This window comes from Mesoplodon densirostris, chromosome 10 (genome assembly GCF_025265405.1).
Source record: "Mesoplodon densirostris isolate mMesDen1 chromosome 10, mMesDen1 primary haplotype, whole genome shotgun sequence".
Taxonomy (NCBI): Eukaryota; Metazoa; Chordata; class Mammalia; order Artiodactyla; family Ziphiidae; genus Mesoplodon; species Mesoplodon densirostris.
In genome coordinates, this window is record NC_082670.1 from 56,715,978 (window position 1) to 56,739,951 (window position 23,974).

A 23,974-nucleotide genomic window follows, 5' to 3' on the forward strand; every position below is an offset into this window, starting at 1 on the left:
GGTTTTATCTTGTTCCTTCATCTGGTATATAGTCCTCTGCCTTTTCATCTTGTCTATCTTTCTGTGAATGTGGTTTTTGTACCACAGGCTGCAGGACTGTAGTTCTTCTTGCTTCTGCTGTCTGCCCTCTGGTGGATGAGGCTACCTAAGAGGCTTGAGCAAGTTTCCTGATGGGAGGGACTGGTGGTGGGTAGAGGTGGCTGTTGCTCTGGTGAGCAGAGCTCAGTAAAAGTTTAATCCTCTTGTCTGCTGATGGGTGGGGTGGGTCCCCTCCCTGTTGGTTGTTTGGCCTGAGGTGACCCAACACTGGAGCCTACCCGGGCTCTTTGGTGGGGCTAATGGTGGACTCTGGGAGGGCTCACGCCAAGGAGTACTTCCCAGAACTTCTGCTGCCAGTGTCCTTGTCCTCATGGTGAGACAGAGCCACCCACCACCTCTGCAGGAGACCCTCCAACACTAGCAGGTAGGTCTGGTTCAGTCTCCCCTGGGGTCACTGTTCCTTCCCCTGGGTCCCGATGCGCACACTACTTTGTGTGTGCCCTCCAAGAGTGGAGTCTCTGTTTCCCCAAGTCCTGTTGGAGTTCTGTCATCAAATCTTGCTAGCCTTCAAAGTCTGATTCTCTAGGAATTCCTCCTCCCGTTGCCGGACCACCTGGTTCAGAAGCCTGACATGGGGCTCAGAACCTTCACTCCAGTGGGTGGACTTCTGTGGTGTAAGTGTTCTCCAGTTTGTGAGTCACCCACACAGCAGTTATGGGATTTGATTTTATTGTGATTGTGCCCCTCCTACCATCTCATTGTGGCTTCTCCTTTTTCTTTGGATGTGGGGTATCTTTTTTGGTGAGTTCCAGTGTCTTCCTGTCGATGATTGTTCAGCAGTTAGTTGTGATTCCAGTGTTCTCGCAAGAGGGAGTGAGAGCACATCCTTCTACTCCACCATCTTGAACCAATCCAAATTTTTTTAATTTGTATTTTTACCACAACTTTTTTTTTAATGGCAAAAAGGCATCCATATATCAGTCCTTGATGTCATTTTTAAAAAGTTAGAAACTCACAACACTAAAATCAAAGGCTGAAGGATGAGCTAAGGATAGGCTTATGAAGAATCCCCATAAATAATAAGGTGGATGGGGTTGGACTAAGAAAACCAACCCAGGGTTCCAAGACCCAGAATCTTCCCTAAGAAAGGTGGAAAGATACTTCTTACCTGTCCTGTTGACCAACGCCTGCTCAGAGACCTGAAGTTGGATTCAGATCCTAAATACTGGGAAGCTGTCTCATAAATACAGGGGTACTACTTTCTTTTCATTTTATTTTATTATGCAAGTAGTAAATGTCCTCTAGAATAATTAGGAAAACTTACAAAAGCACTAGGGGAAAAAATGAAATCTGCTCTCCTAGGCAATCAGGACAATGTTCCGTCCATTACTCCCATACCTTAACTCTGGCCCTCCCTCCCCTCCACACCACCATCATTCAGAGATGACAACCAGGAGACAGACAACAGGGCAGGAAGTAGAGTCTGGCCTGCTTGTGATACACAGCATCTTGAGACAAAGACCAGGACAGGAAGGATGGGGGTAGCAATGCATGCTGGGAAATGCAGTTTTCTGTACATTCTATGGATTAAGAGCGTCAAAGAACCAGTGACGGAGGACAGGAGAGAAGACCGCCTCAGACCAGTCCAGCTGCTCTAATCACCAGCCACTGGTTTGGGAGTCTGGATACAGCTGCCTCATATGAGGATAAAGGAGGAAAATTCTAATATAGAGCGAATGAAAACGAGTGTATAAATCACTTCCAGCCTCAAGACCAGTAGTGAGCGCCCTCACACCCTCATTTTCTTTCCTTCTCTCAGCCCCTGCCCCTCCCAAAGCTGAAGCCAAAGCAAAGGCTTTGAAGGCCAAGAAAGCAGTGCTGAAAGGTGTCCACGGCCACAAAAAAAAAGAAGATCCGGATATCACCCACCTTCCAACGGCCCAAAACACTACAGCTCAGGAGGCAGCCTAAATATCCCCGGAAGGGATATGTAGAAAGTCGAGTGAGTAGTGTGTCAAGAAAATGAAGTTCTACCAGTGAGCAGCTGCAAAGGGCACAAGACCAGCAATGAGACAGAACATACACAACAGAGACCCTAAAGTAAAGAGATCAGATCAGTGGGACAGAAACAATAAACAGTGACAGAAGTAAAGAAACACAGCCCAAGCGGAAGAGAGGGCTTTGGGTTCTGCTGAAAACAGCCCACCTCAGTCCAGCAAAACCAATGGGAAAAGACTCACATCTAGACACAGCTTGGCGATATTTTCTTAGGCTTTTTCTCACTGAAATTTCAAACACATACAAAACTAGAGTCGTATAATGACTGCCTGGCTCATGAAGTTGGGCAACATTTTTTTTTTTTTTTTTTTTTTTTTTGCGGTATGCGGGCCTCTCACTGTTGTGGCCTCTCCCGTTGCGGAGCACAGGCTCCGGACGCGCAGGCCCAGCGGCCATGGCTCACGGGCCCAGCCGCTCCGCGGCATATGGGATCCTCCCAGACCGGGGCACGAACCCGTATCCCCTGCATCGGCAGGCGGACTCTTAACCACTGCGCCACCAGGGAGGCCCGGGCAACATTTTTTAATTAAAAAAAAATCATGAGAAAAAATTTTCCAAGCATTTAGGCAGAAACGTTAGACCTGCCTTAAAGGAAAAAAGAAATCAAGCTAGTCTTGGATTTTGCTGCAACACTAAACACCAGAAGGTGAGTAGATGAAGAGAATAATGCAAATAAAAGTCTACAGATTTGAAGGTGGGTGCGGGGCTGGGGGGATAATGCTTATCTTCAGACAAATTATCTTTCCTCTGCCAAAAAGAGTCAGCATTTATTGAGCTCTTGCTAGGGGCCAAGGGCTACCATATAAAATTTACGTGCGTGAGCTCATCTAATCCTAATGACAACCCATGGGTAGGTCCTATTATTATGTCCACTTGACAGGTAAAGAAACAAAAAGGCACAAGAGCTGGTAAGTGTCAGGGTAGAAGGGAGATGAAAACCCAGGCCACCTGGCTCCAGAGCCCAGACTCTTAAACTCTGCAATGTATGCCTTCTGAGCAGCGCTGCAGAGACTCAGAAAATATTCTACCTTCTGGGAGAAAAAACGACTTGAGGACATATCCCAATACATGAAGAAAAGCAGCAGAATTAAGAACTCAAGACTGGAGAAGTTGCATAAAAGGATTAGCAGTGAGCAATGAACCCAGTTGAACATAGAGCTGAGCAAGGCTGGGACTCAGGGGAGGTAAAAAGACACTTGCCTAGGGGTAAGATTTAAAGAGGTGCCAAAACACTGAGTATTCAAGATAAATGACATGTTCACGCAATATTTTTTAAACCAAAATTAATGCCAAAACAAAAAATGTCTTAAAGGACTCAGTCTCACCGGCCTCACACTATCTAATCCTGTTTTTATTTAAGGTTTTGATATTTTGTTCATCCTGGATTTTTTGCGTTAATTTTGGTTTAAAAATATTGCATTAAAACAGCATTTACCTTAATTACTTTGGCACCCTTAAATGTGTGCTCACAGTGGGTGCCTCACTTCATTTCATCCTGTCCCAGTCCTAGAACTGAATTTAAATACTTTTTATAAACTTGATTACACAACTATGAAGTTAAAATTCTTTTAAAGAGATTTCATCTTTATCACACATTATTAAGTATTAAATTAATATTTAAATACTAATAACAATAGCCCCTATATTATATTACCAAAAATTGGGAAGTCTATCTGAGAAACAAAGGAAATTAAAGTATTCTAAGTCTTCAGCACTAAAGGAGAGAGTGAAGACACAGTGTCATTCTTGATTTTGATGATTAGAAAAACACAAGTTAAAGAATGCTTATGAAGAATGCAATGTAACTACTACTAGAATTTATGTACATATTTTTTCCCAAAACACTAAAGAAAAGGGAATACAATCTGTGTAGTGAAATAAGAGGAAACAAGAAAAGCAACATAGAAACATGAAAACAAAAAGCATAACAGAGGGACTTCCCTGGTGGCGCAGTGGTTGAGAGTCCGCCTGCCGATGCAGGGGACACGGGTTCGTGCCCCGGTCTGGGAAGATCCCACATGCCACGGAGCGGCTGGGCCCGTGAGCCAAGGCTGCTGAGCCTGCGCGTCCCGAGCCTGTGCTTCGCAACGGGAGAGGCCACAACAATGAGAGGCCCACATACCGCAAAAAAAAAAAAAAAAAAGAATCTGCCTGCCAATGCAGGAGACACGTGTTCGAGCCCTGGTCCGGGAAGATCCCACATGCCATGGAGCAACTAAGCCCGCGAGCCACAACTACTGAAGCCCGCTCTCCACACCTACTGAAGCCTGCATGCCTAGAGCCCGTGCTCCACAACAAGAGAAGCCACCACAGTGAGAAGCACACACACCACAACGAAGAGTAGCCCCCACTCATTGCAAGTAGAGAAAGACCCAACGCAGCCAAAAATAAACTTATTTTTTAAAAAAAGTGTAACAGAGACTAACAGAAAAACAACCACCAGTGTAAGGGAAAAAATAAATGGACTGCATTATTCTTTTGAAAGATAGATTCTCAAGACTGTCATAAAACAAAACGCAAGTCTAAACCATATTTCATTAATCAGAAGACACACCAATTTTCACATTTTAACAGCTCTGAAGTTGGAGTTCATCTTACCCTCAATGGCATGTCAGAGTTTAATTGGCAGCTTTTTCTTAGTGGCACAAAGGCTAGTGGTGTGTGTTACTGCTGATGTGTTTGACAGGTGAGAAGATACGCCTCACTTATAGAAAGGGACTCAGAAGATCACAAACATACCAGTAAGTACAAATGCAAAGGAGACTGGGATCAAATATTACCATGTGGCTGCTGACTGGTGGTCAATCAGGTAACTGCATGTTAATTACCCTTCACTTTCTGGCCCACCTTAACCTTTGTGAGCAGGAGACCATCAAAGATGATCCAACAGAAGAGAGGAGGAAGACAAATGATCGGATGTTCACCAAATGGCAAACCCAGTCCTTAAACCAGGCTTTGACACATGCTTGCATCTCCTCACACAACATGCCTAAGTAGATAGAAGAATGCCAGGAAGAAGGAAAAAAAGGATTTCTGGTTCCTTGAACCCACCAGAAACACACAGGAAGCTACAGAAAATTTAACTGTGGGCTTTAAGGTTTGACCGTGGAACTGTCTTACTCTGTCCTTAGCCTCGGTTTACACCCTGCTTGAGTGCTGGGAGCTGCAGTGCCCGTGCCAGGGCTGTGACACCTCTTCTCAGAGGCCAGTGACAGGTGAAGGTCCCTGAAAGGTCCCCTGCCTCTTCCTGTAATACAGTGAATTCACGCCTCCCAGGTTCAGTCAACCTGAGAGGGTTTTTCCCAATGGAATAAGACTGACATTTACAAACGTGGGAAAAACATAAAGCATATTTATGATGAAAAGCTGGGATGTTAGGATCTAACTGTTTTCTTTATGGAGGAGCTGCCACTCAAACAATCTGTTTATACAGTTGTAAAAAAAAAAAAAAAAACTACCGTCTGAAATATTCTGCAATGCTAGCTTTTCCATTTTCTCCATATGCTGTTTACTGAAGGAATCATCGTCACATTTCTATCTTGGCTTTTACTCACAAAATAAGGGAAGGTGACTTACGTGGGACTCATTTTCACCAGAAGCAGCAGGTATTGAGAAAGAAGGTATAAGAGACAGAGAAAAGCAAAGAGAATCTCTGAGTGGGGAAAAGAGATGAAGGCTGAAAATCTGAAGCTGTTTCTGGAAAAAAGCAGAGCAGAAGGAAGACGGCAACAGGCCAGAAAAGCCAAGAAGAGTACCTATAATAATAGTGTCACCTATTTGACCCTTTTGGCCAAACCCCGAAATAGGAGGAACCAATGCAACTGGCTTATTAACTGACAATCCCCACAAATCTTAAAAGAGAATGAAAAAGTCATTGGAAGGGCAAGTTAAGAAGCACATATTAAATTCCGCTCCGGTTCTCCTCTCTTCAATTACACTTGTTTTGATCTCCTGGCCCTGATTTATGTCCAAGGGCATGGGCATCATCCGGCTATTCCCTGAGGCTCTGCCATCCTCGCTCCAGCAGCTCTGACCCCAGTGTTCTCTCCCAACGTGCTCTGCACCCACCATTCGTTGGTATTCAGCTCTGACCTCGCACTAGAACGTGGTGGTCCGGTCACAGGTGTCTGCACTGACTTTGAAGCAAGTTCCCCGCATCAAGGGTGCAAGTGAGGAACTACCCAGAAGCACAGGCAGCAGGCTACTCTGCCCTAGACCACTTTAAGGTTCCAGAACCTCCCTCAAGCCCAGATTCCCAAGCAGCCCAGCCATCTCTGGAGCAGCCCTGCCTGCCTCTCCATGTAAAATCAGAGGTGCGCATCTAGACTCAGGAAACCAGATGCCCACCTGCCCCACCCCATCAATCAACTGCCTCCATCAAGATGTTGGAGGAGATCTAGTCACCAGGACAGAGGAGAGCTGCGTAACACAAGCTTTGACCAAAAAGCCAAGTTACATTATTAATTTTAGCTACAAACCTCTTCATAAACAGAAGTTAAATGAAGCATTTCAGTCCCACATATCTTAGAGGTAACATCAGAGACAGGCCCAGAGCCTGAAATGCATAGGTGGGAGCAGGTGAACGCTGAAGTAATTCTGGACCTTGGTCCAGTTGCTCTGCATGTTTGAAATGAAATCAGGATCAGGGAGCAACATCTGCAGACAAAGGCTCCAGAGCCGACAAATTCCCCAGAAGATGAAATGAGAGGCTACAGAAGATGAAATGCTGCAAGACCACAAATTAATTTTTGCTTCTGAAGAGCGGCAGAAGGAAAAAAAAAATCAGTGCAGGGGTCAGAAAGCATAGAAATTTCAAGAACAATGCCCATGGATACCGGCTGTGCTAGGGGATCTGCACCCCCTGCCCCAGGCCCCTTGAACATCTAGAGGAAACCCCGACAGAGGTTGGCTTTAATGAGATCTTGATTTCCATCAACCCAGCCTGGCACTCCTTGGATATAACCATTATGTTTTAATCAGCAGGAGTCAGTCTGCTATAGCCACTATCAACGTCAAGAGCCCTGAGATTCTAAACAAACACATTTTGTGGTGACACTCCCAGGGTTGTCAGATTCTATTATTCTGCTAGCTTGAGAGTCTGGAAATCCATTTTAACTGCAGGCAACTGTGATGCTTTGGATGCAGGAAGTAATTCCATTTCTTCCCCCAGATGTGTGGCACAGATTTAGTTATTTATTTATTTTTAATTTTTTTTTTTTTTTGGCTGCGTTGGGTCTTTGTTGCTGTGTGGGGGCTTTTCTCTAGTTGTGGCTAGCGGGGGCTACTCTTCCTTGCGGTGCACAGGCTTCTCATTGTCGTGGCTTCTCTTGTGGCAGAGCACTGGCTCTAGGCACGCAGGCTTCAGCAGTTGTGGCTCACGGGCTCTAGAGTGCAGGCTCAGTAGTTGTGGCACATGGGCTTAGTTGCTCCATGGCACATGGGATCTTCCCGGACCAGGGATCGAACCTGTGTCTCCTGCATTGGCAAGCAGATTCTTAACCACTGCATGTGGCACAGATTTAAAAGACATATGCAGAATGTTTTAAAACCTAAGGGGTTGTGTTATATGGAATGTAACTTTGGAAAGGATTAAGAAGACAAAGAAACAAAATAACTCTTATGATGCTTCATGCTCTATTCTCCAACCTTCAACCAAGTTCTTTGGTGAAAATGGCTAAAAACACAAGGAGATCAGCTCGGTGCTTTGTGACCACCTAGAGAGGTGGGATAGGGAGGGTGAAAGGGAGAGGCAAGAGGGAGCAGATATGGGGATATATGTATACGTATAGCTGATTCACTTTGTTATACAGCAGAGACTAACACACCACTGTAAAGCAGTTATACTCCAATAAAGATGTTAAAAAAAAATGGCTAAAAGGAAGGGAGGATGGACAAACAGGGCCAGGCCAGGGGTGGGACAGTGAAGAGCTGCAGAAAGCAGCATGGTGGGTGGCATAGTGTCTGTGACACTGCTCGGTCTCCCCCTCCTCCCACCCCAATAGTCCTCATTTCAACCCTCACCACATCTGAAATTCCACCTCGAGCTTTGTCCCTCCAGGCCCTTAGAAACCCCAGAGACACAATGAAAATCAGGAACAAAAATTAGAAATTTGCTAGAAAGCCACCCTGAAGAAAGATGTAAGGGATGAATTTTAGGAATAATAAAATGGGTTAAGCTTCTATCCACTCATTCTCGGAATGAGCCTGTTCGGTCGCAGAGGCTGGACATACAATCTGGTGTGAGAGGGATCCTAGGAATCTTGAGAAGCATCCGGTCTAACACTGATTTGTGCCCAAGGCCCAACGCACTCACCGAGGCTCCATCCAGATCAGGAAAAGTCAGGGAGTCTCAGCATCAGAGTCCCATTTTTCAAATGGAGAAGGAAGAAGAAGGAAGGAGAAAAGCAGATTGGGTGCCTTCACTCTGTGCCTCGACACACATGCCCCTCCCAGCCTGTATCCTGTACCTGAATGTTTTTCCTTTTGTTCCAGAGGACATTGGTGGAGCCATCAGCAAAATTTAGTAAGGTCTGCAGATTAGGAAGAGGACTGTATTCATGTTAATTTACTGATTTTGACTACTGCGCTGTTATTACATATACATGACATGACCAATCAATGAAATTTACACTGAGGTATATAAGAGTAAAGATATATATCAAGTCTGCAACTTACTTTTAAGTGGTTAGAATATTATAATAGGCTTATATACACAGACAGAAGATAATGAAGCAAATGTCATAAAATGTTGGCATTCAGAGTATTTGGAGATTTGAGGATTTTTCATACTATGCTTGTTACTTTTCTAGACGTCTCAAATTATTTCCCAAATAAAATAAAGAAAAAGAAGATAGACCTGCCCTGAGAAAATTATGATGTGAGCAGGACAGTGTCCCTGGCCCCAGTCTGGGGAACCCGGAGTCCGCTGGGTGTTCCATTCTGGACTGAACAAAGGACCCCAGGCACCTGCCACAGTGGGAAGAGCCCACCTCTGGACGTGGCTCTGCCGTAGCTGGGTGGCCTCGGGCAGGTCATTTAACCCCTCTGAGCCTCAGCATCTCACCCACATGATGGGCATAATAATATCTACTTGGTGAAGATTTCAGAAAATGTGTAGCAAAAGCCAAATGCTGACAGAATCAGAGCTTAGCACATGACGGTGGGTATTACAGAAAGAAACCCGAATTACCCTTATACGGTTTACTGTAGGAAACCAACAGCCCCCTTTTAACCTTGGTGAAAGAGGAAGGCAAAGGGGACTTGCGGGAAGCGTGAAATACAGACTATCTGTCATAACCCGGCTATACTTTCCACCACCTGAACTGCCTCATTTCTCATTAATTCACTGAACCCTGGGCAACAAAGCTCCATGAGGCTTCAATTCGTCTCTTATTTCTAATACTTTACAATTCTGTATGACATGACCAATCTCAAGCCATTTTCACCTTTATCATTTAATTTAATCTTCCCTAATATCTTTCTATCTGCTTATCGATTAAACACTTCAAAAGGATTGGAGCATCTTAAGGGGGCTTATTATTATCTCTAGCTTCTTGATAAAGAACCGGAAATGCTTCTGCTATGTATTCCAGAGAAATTCTCACACCGGACCCTGAGAGGACAGGAAAGGGGGGCGGGTGTCCAGAGAGCAGGAGGTAAGGCGGGTGTCCATCAGGACAAGGTGTGGAGCCAAGTGTTGGGGGACGCACTCCACAGGCACAGTTAGAAATAGTGGACTAGGGCTTCCCTGGTGGCACAGTGGTTGAGAGTCCGCCTGCCGATGCAGGGGACACGGGTTTGTGCCCCGGTCCGGGAGGATCCCACAGGCCGCGGAGCAGCTGGGCCCGTGAGCCATGGCCGCTGAGCCTGCGTGCCCGGAGCCTGTGCTCCGCAACGGGAGAGGCCACAGCAGTGAGAGGCCCGTGTACCGCAAAAAAAAAAAAAAGAAATAGTGGATTAGAGGCTGCATAGCAATGAGTCTTGCAAACACAACACTGAGTGCAAAATTCACAAACGGAATGCAACGGAGAACCGGGTGCCAGCACGTCTCAAAGTAGTTTCAGAGTATTCATGGAAACACGTTAAATTGTGCATAGGATGGCAATTGCTAATGGGTAAAACCGAAATAAAAATATAGCCCAAGCGAGGTGGGGAAGGAAGAAGGGGTAAATGGAGAAGCGCTTGGATAAAAGGCGAGATGGATGGATTTAAAGGAGGAAGGCGATGGCAGACAGACACATGCATGCGTACATCGGAGAGCGCGCACTTGCAGCCCCGGGCGGGCCCCCGGAGGTCTTACCCGAGGCCCCGGGCCTGTGGCTGGGCTGACCGGCCTGGTGCAGGCTCTGCTGGAGCAGGCTCAGGCACTCCCCAAGGCAGCTGAGGGTGGCAGCAGAGGTAGCTTTCAGGAGCAGCAGGTCCTGGTCCAAGGCAGTGAGGGGCCCGGACCCCGGCAGAGACTCGATGGCATGCACCAGGTTCTTCTGCTGTCCCTCCACCTGGGTCATCATCTGCGGAACGGGAAGACAGCGAGGAGGTGAGGGTCGAAGTCCTCTCTTCCACAGGTGGGGGAGCCAGCGCTTCAACCACCGGAGTGGATGAAAGTGCGGGGGAAGTGGTGAGAGACAGCATTACCACCCAGACTGCCAGCAGCGTGGGAGACAGCTCGGAGGGTGCTCGGCGCACAGCCCTCCTGGGATGATGCAGGCCTGGGTGAAATCTACCTGGGTCCATCCACGCAAAGGCACGCCTCTAGAGCTCTGATCACAAGAGGGTTTTAGAGCTTTAGAGCTGAAAGGGACCATCAGGGCCACCTGGGTCTATCAGTTTACAGATCTTCGGAAGGTAATAATAAATATACTAAAAGTATAGAAGTCTTGTGACCAATAAGGTCCTTGGACCACGGAAGGTTATCTGAGACGGTGGAAGCGTGTGGCTTTGCCTCAGAGGAAGGTTAATTCCATGCTTCCCTTCCAGCTGCAATCCATCCCTAACTCCCTGGCAGTCCTATTCAAAGTTCAAGCAATAGAAGTGACATCTGGGGCTGGCATTTGTGGGGGGGAGACCAGACCGAGGCCAGTGCCGACCCACTCCGACCCCAAAATGCTACAAGAGCCCACAACTTCCTTAACACCATGTGTAGGGTGACAGGAGGAGGAGAAAAACTGGGAGTTCTAGAGCCAGGCCTGCTCCATGGCTGAAGCTGTGACAAACCAGTAACCCTGTGTTGTGGCCTGGCTTCAGTTCGTAAGCTATAGACAAGCGGTGTCTCCTTGGACAAATGAAGGAGAAAGGAACTCAAGAACTAGAAAAGGACTTCACTGGTGATCTTGTGAAGTTCATGCCCCTCCTGTTTTACAACTTATCTCGCTAAGCAAGATGAAGAGCATAAATTGCATGGCAAACAAAAAAACAGTCGAGCTGATACATGGAGGAGCTAAAGCAGCCTGCCCAAGGTCACAGGGTCACAGGTCAGCATCAGAGGCAGGAACCAACTCCTGTTCTCTGGACTCCGGTCCACTGTTCTTTAAGCATCCCTCACAAAAGGCATCCTTAATTTGAAGCAATTACTCTTGCTTTGTCACTGTCATCCCAGGAGGATCCTTGTCACCATCAAGATGCCACCAGCTGGGAAGAAGCAATACTCTGTAAGGACTGCTGGACTTGGACACAAAACTCATCCCATGCTTGGGCTTATTTTTCTATATTCTTTTGAAGGCAAATATCTGCTATTTCCTATCACTCTGTGTAGTCATCTCCTTAAAAAAAAAAAAAAAAAAAACTCCCCCATTACAATCCTACTTACCAAAATTGGTGCCATTACTTCAAAAAGATTTTTTAAAATATCAACATTAAACATATTACATGACCATCCTCTGGCCATGTAAATTATTTTTTGCAGATTACAGAGTTTTTACCTAGCCATTCTGGCTCTTAAAACAGTACCTGGGGCATAATAGGAGCTCAATAAGAATTCATTTCTCCTTCAGGTCTTTGCTAAAGAGCTGCCTTCTCGGGAAAGCTTCCTGAACCACATAATTTAAAATCATATGTCCAACCAAAACCCTGGCACTCCTGTGCTCCTTCCCAACTTATTTTTCTCCATAGCACTTACCATCTTTCAACCCAACTTGTAATTTACTTATTTCTTATGTTCATCTGTACTAGTGTGAAAGCAAGGACCATTCTATCCGTGCTGTTCACTGATGGATCTGTTGAAAGAATGAACGAAACCCCAGGGTCCCTTTTTTCTCACTGAGGCTCAAGAGTCTGTTTATGACACGAATCATTATAGTCTATTAGGACAACATGGCTGAAGATTCAGTAAAAATAATACCTCTGTTACCAGTTTCGGTTTGCCAAGAAAATAGTTAAATTTAACATTGAAAAAGATAAAATATTTTTATATTCTTCGACAGCCAACTCTATGTAGAACTGCTAACATTTCGGGAGAAGTTGATTTCAAGCTACTTGTTGTAGTCAGCATTTCTGTAAATTCCTACCATAAAATCTTGTCTTAGAAAAATGATGTGTTGAAAGGGAAGAAGCAAATATAAGATGGAATGTAAATGTATTATGTTCTTGACTACTATGGACGATACCATAACGCTTAAGAGAAAAGGTGAGTAAAATGAAGCCATTAAATATGGAATATACTCCTTTTTAATCAACGAAAAGAAGAACTGTATTCCAATTATATAGTATAGGATAAGTACTTGTTATTTCACAAGTATAAAATATGATGCAAATCTCAGGTAATAAAAACACAAAAGTGACTTCCAGAATCTTCTACCCTATTACAACAGAGGCAGGTTCCCAGAGATGTAAGGCACATATCTGCTGTCTAGAAAGTATTCAACAGTGTTTATCGGAGCCTGTTGCCAGCGCCAAGAGGCAGGACAGCCTCCAGCAACCGACGTCTGAACCGGCAGTGGATGGATTTGACATTTACAATGACTGCAGAACAGCTGGAGCTGAGTGGGAGGGGGCGGGGGTGCCACATGCCCCACAAGTCAAGGCAGAACTTTCCTGCTCAAAATGCCGAGAGCGCTCCCTGAGTGACCCTGTGCTACAGACTTACCAGGGACCAGACACTGGATGGGTTTCAGCATCTTTCTTGGTACACTGAGCACTAAAACGAGCCTACCACAGCGCGTGACACACAGGAGACACCGAGAGTCATTTTCTCCCCTTTTCCATGTGACGCAAAACAGAACTTTAGTCTTTAAACACACAATCGATGCCAACCTTCACTTTCTATTAGCATCATCAGGCTCCAAAAGAAACTGAACGAACTCTGAAAGCAACACAGGACTCCCAGCCTCAGCGCTTGTATATCACGCTTATCACTGCTTTAACCTTTCTCACACTGGGAGGCACTGATGGAGAACCTTCATCAGACTTGGGAAGAACAAGTTTTAGCTGTTTCTGTATCTAATTTTAATGAAGGGCACATATGAGAAGATGTTGCAAAGCTGTACACGACAAAAACACCAACAACAAAATCCCAAAGCAGCTCCCTCTGCCCTGCAACGTTCCCACACCCTCAACACAAGAGCAAAGCACGGCCAGTGACGGCCACCAGCCTTTGAACAGCTTTAACCACTAATTACATAAGTTTCAAGTCAGAGCTCTAAACACTTCTTCTGAAGCACAACATCAACCATGTGTGGTGTTTAAAAACCAAAAAAAAAAAAAAAAAAAAGCACACATTTCATTTCTTGTGGCGTTTGGCTTCTACAATCAGGGGTATCGCCACCTTGTTAACACAGGTGCAAAATGGGACCCCTGTGAAATTTCAGAGATCCACCCCCTGGGAATGTCAACTCTGAGGCTGTGAAGTAGTCTAACTTTAGGTCAAATCCAACTTCACAGGGAAGGAAAAATGCTATGGTCCACTTCTCATAGCACAAACAACAGCATGTGCACTGCAAAATCAAAGCATAGGTTAATGCTAAGGAAGTCAGTGGCTGCAGATTTTATGGTTTTATTTCACTGAAGCTGAAACCAAAGCTGAAGGCAAAGACCAAAACCCAGGGACATAAGCTCAACAAGATGAGATCCTGCTAAAGAGGGAACTGAGGATTGGGCAGCAAGGGGGCAGCGGCCACACTCACTCGCCTTGATGGCCTCAGACCGTTCTGACCTGCAAAGCTTGCTGTAGGTTTTGAGAGGCGCCGGAAAGGTCCAGTCCTGACAGGCTAGACATCAACGAATACCAGCTTCTCACTCATCCATCTGTCAGTAACCAAAGCAGCAGCATCACGCTCGGATTTCTTATCCTAATGTCACCAGGGCTGCCGGCCTTGCTTGGCCGAGCCTTCTGGGCTCACAGACTCCCTGGGACCTTCAGTAACTCAATCCCTCTTGCCTGGAAGGAGAACAAACAATTCGATGCCAACTTCAGGGTGGCCTTGGTTTGACATTTCTCCTCAGCCTGGTGGAATTCCAGAGCCCCTTCTAAGTCTCCCATCTGGGTCAGGGATCAGTCCTTGGCTAACTCAGGCTTCAAAGACCTTAGAACCAAAACTAACTAGCTAACTAACTAAAACTAACACTTCTCTCTCTCTCTCTCTCTCTGTCTCTCTCACACACACTCTCTCTCTCTCTCTCACACACACACACACACACACACAGATTTACTATTCAACTACCCTCATTAGCATTACTTTAAAATCCAGACTCCCCACCCCAGAAATGGCTTGACAGCTCCTTACAGAAGCTTCCTGAAATATCCATCAGCTCTTTAATGGAAGCCATCAACATAACAGTGTGCACCCTAAAATTTGTTAAATGCCTTGTCTCAAAGTCCTTGCCTTGTTTCCACCAATCCTGAGCCGTTGTCTCTTGATCCCAATCAAGTCCCTGTATTGTCAACCAAAGTTCTAATTCTCCTATCCAGACGCTGCCCTCCTGGCTGGGAGACACTGGCCCCTGGAGGTGGCATCTCCCCCACAGCGTGAACAATAAACTCCCTTGGCCTTGTCATCAGAGGGTGGTGGTGACATCTGGAGAGGCAACATCCCAACCTCTACAGCCTTTCTCCATGTTTCTGAGTGTTGGGAACCCAGTTAAGGCCTGGCCTCACCTGAACAATTTCTCCCTCTTGCTGAGTTGCTTCCCTGACTCTCAGCCTGCCTCCTGCACTCCATGGGCTTTGTCTGTTGTTCCAGCTCTTGGCATAACCGGAATGTTAACAAGCCAAGAGCTTCCTTGAAGCAGGGTCCCGGGTCCCTCTGCACCGCCCTCCGTGGTCCCAAGCACAATCCCACGGAGGCCAGTCCTCAACATCTCCTGGACTCCCAAATCTCTCTCCAGGCTCATCAGGTGAGCAGATAAAGAAAACCCCATCGAGTGGGCAGATCTGCAAATCCACACTACTTGATAGGAGTACGAGAGTGACAGTGACAAAAAGGAACAAAGATGAGCAGGAGGAAACAGGGTCCCTCTCCAGGGGTGAGGCTGCCAGCTACACAGATGAGGTTACAGACAAAGAGGAAGAACAAGGTGACAAAACACAGGAAGAGAATAGAGAAACCAATGTAAGGAACATATTACTCTATACTATAAACCAAGGGAAACCAAAAGTCCACCTTTTAAAGTATCCAACATCAAAACAACCTACTGTCTTCTAGGCAGAGGAGTGAATTACGATGGAGTTACTGTTGCCTGGGCACATGTAAATTTAACCACCTGAAATACAGGCCTTAATCATCTTGCCATCTTTGTTGAGTTTTTCAAATAAATAGTAACGTGGGCAGTTGAATTTTAAATTTAATTTGGAAGCCTAAATTGTAGTGAAAATTTCTTCAGAGATATTGCTCTGAAATTCAACTTTCAATAAAAATTTTCATTGGAAAAAAAAATGGGAAAAAGAAGGAAAGATCTCCCAAAAATTGACCATTAGATCTTTGATGACCTAACTACATGTGTCCGCAAACTTCTATAAAAGGCCAGGGAGTAAATATTTAAGGCTTTGCAAACCACTGGATCTCTGTGGTGACTACTCAGCCTGGCCCCTGCAGCTGGAAGGCAGGCAGAGTCCCCATGTAAACATTTGGGTGAGGCTGTGCCCACATAAAACAAGCATTTGACTCATCTCGGTTTGGATGTCAGATAATTCTCTTTTCTCATTCAATGTGTGATTTTATTGGTTCTTGGAGTGACTGGTGATTTTCGACTGTATCCTGGACATTTTGGCTATCATGTTAGGAGATTCCAGGTCCAATTTGAATTTTTTTAGGAGGCAATCACATGTTTAGGTTGAGCACACAAGCTCTAGCCTACTTTTATGGCCCGTGGTTTCAATGACAATCTAAGTTCAGACACTTTGTGGTGATATTTTGATCTGCTTGGTTTATCTCCTGTCCCGGGGTCTCCATTGGTCCCTGCCGGTCTGCCTGAGAGTCCAGACCTTGCACACAGGGGACAGGTGCCTGTTTTGGCAGGATCCCCCTTGCCCTCAGCTCTGGGTGGGGGAGGGGAATCTCAGGCCTGAAGTCATTTTTATGCCTTTGGGCAGAAAAGTTTGCTTTCCTTTCAAAGGTATGTAAGTGCATACACGTTATTTCCACTTCCAAGTTGAAGGCTGCTTCCTAAGCAGATCTAACTAGCCAGATGGAAGAGTGCCAAGCACCTGTCATTCATTTTTTTGGTTACAGAATTTATTCTCTCTTTTAGAAAATTGACAGAAGAGAAGCATTCATCATTTCTACATTTTTACCTACTTTCTGGATTTATACCCACTTAGCTGGACCTCAGGGGGTACGACTGAGGCTGACTGTTACCAGAAGACTTACGCGCTGACTCCAGATCTCTCTGTCCACCCCCACCACTGGGAGGCAGGACAGGCTACTGGCATTTTTAGTTCAACATTCTGACATGTGGCCTTTATCATGCGAGACTAGGGGAATAGAAATGAAAGAAAAGAGTGGTTGAAAGGCCAATCCAGAGATGAAGGACATCCATCCTGGTCCCTCCATAGTTTCAATATGAGAACATGAGTGTTACCAAGAAGTCTCAGTGCTATTTATACAGCAGCCCATGCCATCCAAGGCAAAAGGCAAAGGTAAAATTCTGAACTGCACATACTCAGAAACACTTTCTGAAGATATGGGGATGGGTCCCCACATTTCTTAAAAACGGATTCTTTTCTGTCTTACCTTCACCTTTGGCTTTTCTACAATCATTTCCTCGCCACCCCCAGTAATAACTCCATATTGCTCAAATATGGAATGCACATTTTATCTTTACCAACTCCCAAAAGACAAACCCATACTGAAATGTTCAAGAACTATGAGATCATAAACAGAAAAACAAACAACCCAATCAAAAAATGGGCAGAAGACTTAAAAAAACACCCCTCCAAAGAAGAAATACAAAGGGCCAATAGGCACATGAAAAGATGCTCAACATCCCTATTAGAGAAATGCAAATCAAAACTAAAGTGAGGTACCTCACCTCACACCATTCAGAATGGCCATCATCAAAAAGTCTACAAATAATAGATGCTGGAGAGGGTGTGGAGAAAAGGGAATTCCCTACACTGTTGGTGGGAATGTAAGTTGGTGCAGCCACTGTGGAAAACAGTATGGAGGTTTCTCAGAAAACTAATAATAGAATTACCATATGATCTAGCAGTCCCAGTCCTGGGCATATATCCAGACACAAATCTAATTCACAATGATACATTCACCCTATGTTCATAGCAGCACTATTCACATAAGCCAAGACATGGAAGCAACCTAAATGTCCACTGACAGAGGAATGGATAAAGAAGATGTGGTACATACATACAACGGAATACTACTCAGCCATGAAAAAGAACAAAATAATGCCATTTGCAGCAACATGGATGTAACTAGAGATTATCATACTAAGTGAAGTAAGTCAGAAAGAGAAAGACAAATACCGTATGATGTCACTTATATGTGGAATCTAAAATATGACACAAATGAACCTATCTACAAACAGAAACAGACTCACAGACAGACAACAGACTTGTGGTTGCGGGGGGGTGGGGAGGCGGGAGAGGGATAGAGTGGGAGCTTGGGGTTAGTAGATGCAAACTATTATATACAGGATGGATAAACAACAAGGTCCTACTGTATAGCACAGGGAACTATATTCAATATCCTGAGATAAACCATAATGAAAAAGAATATAAAAAAGAATGTATATGTGTGTGTGTGTGTGTGTGTGTGTGTGTGTATATATATATATATATATATATATGTCACCTTACTGTACAGCAGAAATTAACATAACACTGTAAATCAACTATATGTCAAAAAAAAAAAAGAACTATTGAGATCATAGCATTCATGGGCAAAGGAATCTATGGCTGTCAAGTCTGTCTCCTTCATTTTGCAAGCAGGAAATCTGGGCTCAGAGAAGCCAGGAGTCCGTGCTGAGGTCACACACAGCTTCACCTGTAGTGGCAGCCCTCACTCTCCTCCTCAGGGGCAGCCCCACTCCGAGGCATGATCTGATATACTTCCTCCTCTTTCTTTCTCTTATTCGGGAAGCACAATACCCTTTCTGCCTCAGAAAACAACTACAGTGACGTTTCTTCCACTGTCCCGTCCCTCATCCCACCTTTTCTCACCACCTGGAAACAACTTCTTTTTGTTATTCTGATTACAAAAGGCTGACTCACACCATCAATCACCATCCCAACAAAATCAGAAAGTAAATACAGTTCTAAAAAAGGAAGTAAAAATTACCTGAAATCCTACTTCTTAGAGATAAGCCCTAATATTCTGGTATTACTCTAACTCTTCCAATTTACACACACACACACACACACACACCTACACACACACAGTACTATTTTATTTAACAGGATATCCCTTATATATAATTGTATAACCTTTACCACTTGAAACGCATCATCTCTTATAGTTGGGAGTTACTTCAAAATACTCCAGTGGTGTTGGTGGGGGATAGTATGAAATGATACTGGCTTTGGGGATGCTGAAGCTGTTGGTGGTGCCATGGAGGTTTAATATTATCTTCTCTAATGTTTTTATGTTTGAAATTTTTCAAAATAATGAGTTTTTTTTTAATAGGGGGGAAATACATCATTATGGGTTGAATTGTGTCCCTCCAAAATTCATATGTTGACATCCCACACCCTCAGTACCTTAAATGTGACCTAACTTGGGGACAGGATTTTTTTTTTTTTTTTTTTTTTTTGCAGAGGGAAATATAGCCTTTTTTTTTTTTTTTTTTTTGGTACGCGGGCCTCTCACTGTTGTGGCCTCTCCTGTTGCGGAGCACAGGCTCCGGACACACAGGCTCAGCCGCCACGGCTCATGGGCCCAGCCGCTCCGCGGCATGTGGGATCTTCCTGGACCGGGGCACGAACCCGTGTCCCCTGCATCAGCAGGCGGACTCTCAACCACTGCGCCACCAGGGAAGCCCCTAGCCTTTATTTTATAATAACTTGAAATGAAATATAATCTATAAAAATATTGAATCAAGTGTGTTGTACACCTGAAATTAATAACATTGTAGGGCTTTCCTGGTGGTGCAGTGGTTGAGAGTCTGCCTACTGATGCAGCGGACACGGGTTCGTGCCCCGGTTTGAGAGGATCCCACATGCCACGGAGCGGCTGGGCCCGTGAGCCACGTCCGTGGAGCCTGTGCTCCGCAAGGGGAGAGGCCACAACAGTGAGAGGCCCGCACACCACAAAAATAATAATAATAATAATAACATTGTAAATCAACTATACCTCAATAAAAAAATTTATTAGAAAAATACAGGAGTTTCTTGTAGGATTAAAGATGATGAACAACCAACTCTCAGAAAGGACAAGAACAGGGCTGAGATGTGGGGACTCTCAGGAGCAGAAACCCGAGGATCCCCTCTCTAGGGGCTGCCATGAAGGGTTCCAGACTTGCTGCACATGTGCATGACTCCAATCACATTTTTTCAAATTCTCAGGAAAGAAAGTATGATTGGCTGTTACCAAGGAGTTTCAATCCTTGGTGCAATCAAGGAGAAAGGTTCTTTGCAGAGGTCATCAGTGTAAAGTCAAGTCATTAGGGTGGGCCCTAATCCAATATGACTGTTTTCCTTAGAAAACAAGGAAATTAGGACCCAGACACGCACAGAGGGCGGATGAGAGAAGCCGTGGCAGAAGACTGATTTATAAGCCAAGGAGAGAGGCCTGGAACAGACTCTCACAGTCCTCAGAAGGCACCAACCTGCCAATGCCTGAACTGAGGGCTTCTAGCATCCAGCACCGGGAGACAAAGTGGTACTTTGTTACCGCAGCCCCAGAAAGCTAATACACACATCACAGACATCTTTCCACAGATCTCACTGTAGTGGCTGCATCATGGAAAAGATTTTCACTCCAAACAAAGTCAACCCTGGCTCTGGAGCAGAAGCTCCTTGCTTGCAATGTCACCATCACATCTTCTCATGGAATTTTTGCTAAAGGAAAACTGAGGCAGAGAATGCATTTTCAGAATGAGGTAACAGAAGATGCTGACACAAATGTTAAAAAGTATTATTATGGCTTCCCTGGTGGTGCGGTGGTTGGGAATCCACCTGCCAAGGCAGGGGTTGCAGGTTCGAGCCCTGGTCTGGGAAGATCCCACATGCCGCAGAGCAACTGAGCCCGTGCGCCAGAACTGCTGAGCCTGAGCTCTGGAGCCAGCGAGCCATGACTGCTGGGCCCACGTGCCACAACTACTGAAGCCCACACACCGCAAAGAGGAGTGGGCCCCGCTCACCGCAACTAAAGAAAAGCCTGCGCAGAGCAATGAAGACCCAAAGCAGCCAAAAATAAATAAATAAATTTATTTTTTTTTAAAGAAAGTATTATTTTTTTACTCCACCTGTCTGTACTGAATGTTAAGTTGGTAATGAGGGGTGCCAGGTACAAAAGGAATCGTCTCTTATCCTGTTCTCAAAGAAAACACCATAGGCCAACAGAAGGACTGTGAGTAAAAGGTAAGGGGTCAGGAAATCACCGCCTTGTTTCATCCCTCATCGCTCTGTACCTCTGCCTCCCTCTACAGGCACAGCCTTGGCAGGGTGCTGGATGCAATAAAGGCGCTCACCCTCACCAGCACAAGGCTGGCCTCCCCCGCACGACACCCACGACCCGGACTTTGGTGGAAGTGCCACCCACTGCTAGTTTTCATTATAAATATCACTCTCTCTCTTTTTAAAAAAAAAAAAACAATACTCACCACGGAAAAAAAGCCCACACATAGTAAAATAGAAGAAAAAAATACCCATAACACATCCCAAACTAGAGAAATAAGTATTAAAATTTTGGTATACATACTCACAACAGATTTATGCACAAATATGTACTTTTACTTTTTACGAAAGTGGTTGCACACCATAATACTGCTTTTTTTTTATTCCATATACCATGTTGAATTGTAACAATACTATTTACGATACTGCAGGTCATTCCAGCACATAAATGGGCCACAATTTATTGCCCAATTCTCTATCGCTGGACCTTACAATGAGGTCTGACTTTCTTCTCTATGACAAATTACAATTCCACAAACTTCTCTGTAGGTAGATCTCAGTATAAATTTGTAATGATTTCCTTAAAATAAACTCTTAGAAGAGGAGTTGTTGAATTTAAGGGTATTTAACATTAATTTTTAAGGCTTTTGAGAAATACTGCCAGCTCACCATCAAAAAAAAATTGTTATCAATTTGTTTTCCCTCAGCAATGTGTGAGCTGTCCTTTTTCTAATTAGCACTCTCTAAAAATCATCTTTTTTTCATAACCAATTTCACAGACAAAAAAACTCAAAAAATGAAAACTAGTATCTTTTTTAAAATTGTAATTCATTGCACATGTCCCTGTATACTATGGGGCTAAAAAAGGGTAAGAAATTTCCACATCTAGCAACAAGCAGTAAATAAGCCCTAGAGACCTAATGCACAGTATAATGAATATAGACAATAATATTGTACTATAACCATCAACCTTGCTAAGTGACTAGAACTTAATTACTCCAACCACTAAAAAGAAGGGATAATTATGTAATGTGACAGAGGTGCTAAATCTCACTACAATGGCAATCCTATTACCCTATGTACATGTATCAAATGAACATGCGGTACACCTTAAATTTACAGAATGTTGTATGTCAAATATATTTAACAAAAAAGAAGTTTCCATATCCAGTAAAGGAAATTCAAGCAAATAAGACTAAAGGGAGTCAGAGATCACGCTTCCTTTATCAGGGTGGAAGCAGCCATGTGGATAGGGGTATGGGTGTAGGGCAAGGAACAAGGTGGCCCCAGCAATGGAAGGGAAAAGCTACACACAGCCCTGGCAGAGAGGGGAAGAATGACCAGGAGAACCAACTGGATTCAGAAAGCTCACGAAGAAGCCATAGCTCTCTCCTAAAAGGTCCAAGGACAGGGCTTCCCTGGTGGCGCAGTGGTTGAGAGTCTGCCTGCCGATGCAGGGGACACGGGTTCGTGCCCCGGTCTGGGAAGATCCCACATGCCATGGAGCGGCTGGGCCCGTAAGCCATGGCCACTGAGCCTGCGCGTCTGGAGCCTGTGCTCCGCAACAGGAGAGGCCACAACAGTGAGAGGCCCTCGTACAGCAAAAAAAAAAAAAAAAAAAAAAAAAGTCCAAGGACAAAGAGACAATGGGAAACAATGCCCGAGGTGCCCACACCCTCCTCATGCCAGAGGGAGCATCTACCTGGACCCTGTCCTACTGCCTGCTCTGCCCCCAGGACCCACTGGATAAGAGCAGGACTGGCCACCTTTGCCAAGCTCACCAAGCAAGGTGCTGTGTCTGATCTGAATCCAGCATCTAAGCTGAAGAGGAAAGCAGAAAGCGGCTCTTGGCTTTCCCACGTTCCTCCTTCTCAACTTCTCCATCTACTTCCGGTACAGCAGTCACACCAGTCACAGCCATTGACATGAACAATAGAAGCAGGGCCATTTCATCTCTGGACCAAGGGGGAGACTTCCAGTTTACAAAGTGCTACCACACTCATCATCTCTCACTCTCCCACCTCTGCCCTGATCCCAAGGCAGGCTGGTCGTTGTGATTCTTGTTTTACATGACCCTGGGGCCCAAATCATAGTTCATGCAAGTGGAGATGTGAGGACTGAAGTCCAGTGTCCTGGATCCAAACTTCTCTGCCCCTGTGCCTCACTCCCAGGAGGCACGCAGAACGGCACTGCCCTAGACGACTCGTGATCACAGCACACATGCACACGCGTGCGCACACACACACACACAGAGGTGCTCACCTGGCAAGGCCTCCCGCCTAAAAGGAATTAAGATGCAATTCACTCTGAACTGAAAGAGAACAAGTTAGACCACAAAGTCTTCCTGGGTAAAATCCCCAGAAAGAAATCCTGATTCATAAACAAAGCCTGAACAACAAAGGGTAAGGATTTGTCCTGCAAACGGTGTGGAAGTTTCACTCAAGTGTTTAAGTATCTCTCAGAAGTCCCCTCATCAGAAACTGTTAAATATACATCATGTATAAAACAAAAACTAAAATGCTGCTTTAGTGATCCATGTCAGAAGCCTTCTGGTCGACCTGCCATTTCTCAGCAGATGCTGGCTGGTACCTCAGGTTTTTATCTCTTGCAGAATGGAACCTTACAAACCAAAGATCAACGAGTATGAAATTAAACCACTTTCCTGTTAAACCACTTTCCTGAGTCTGTTTTACCTTTATTCACACTCATATTCCACATACATGCTCGGCCTATCTCAGAGAACCTCTAAGTTTCTGGATATGTAATCTCCATTTGGGGAAATTCGAAGGTTGTTCTAAGAATTCCTGGAAAAAAAATAAAGCCAGTAGACATCTGTATCTAACTTCAGGTTGGTAGCATGTTCTTATCTCACACTGG

The 23,974-nt window shown here is 44.9% G+C and overlaps 1 protein-coding gene across 2 annotated transcripts in view; it reads right to left on the minus strand.

Moving 5' to 3' along the window:
* OSBPL10 (oxysterol binding protein like 10) overlaps positions 1-23,974 on the minus strand; it is a 294,376-nt gene that overhangs the window by 73,100 nt on the left and 197,302 nt on the right. For both annotated transcript variants that reach the window (XM_060109530.1, XM_060109531.1), the window contains one exon: positions 10,397-10,607. In XM_060109530.1, the coding sequence (XP_059965513.1) occupies positions 10,397-10,607 (211 nt within the window). The remainder of the gene's footprint in view (positions 1-10,396; positions 10,608-23,974) is intronic.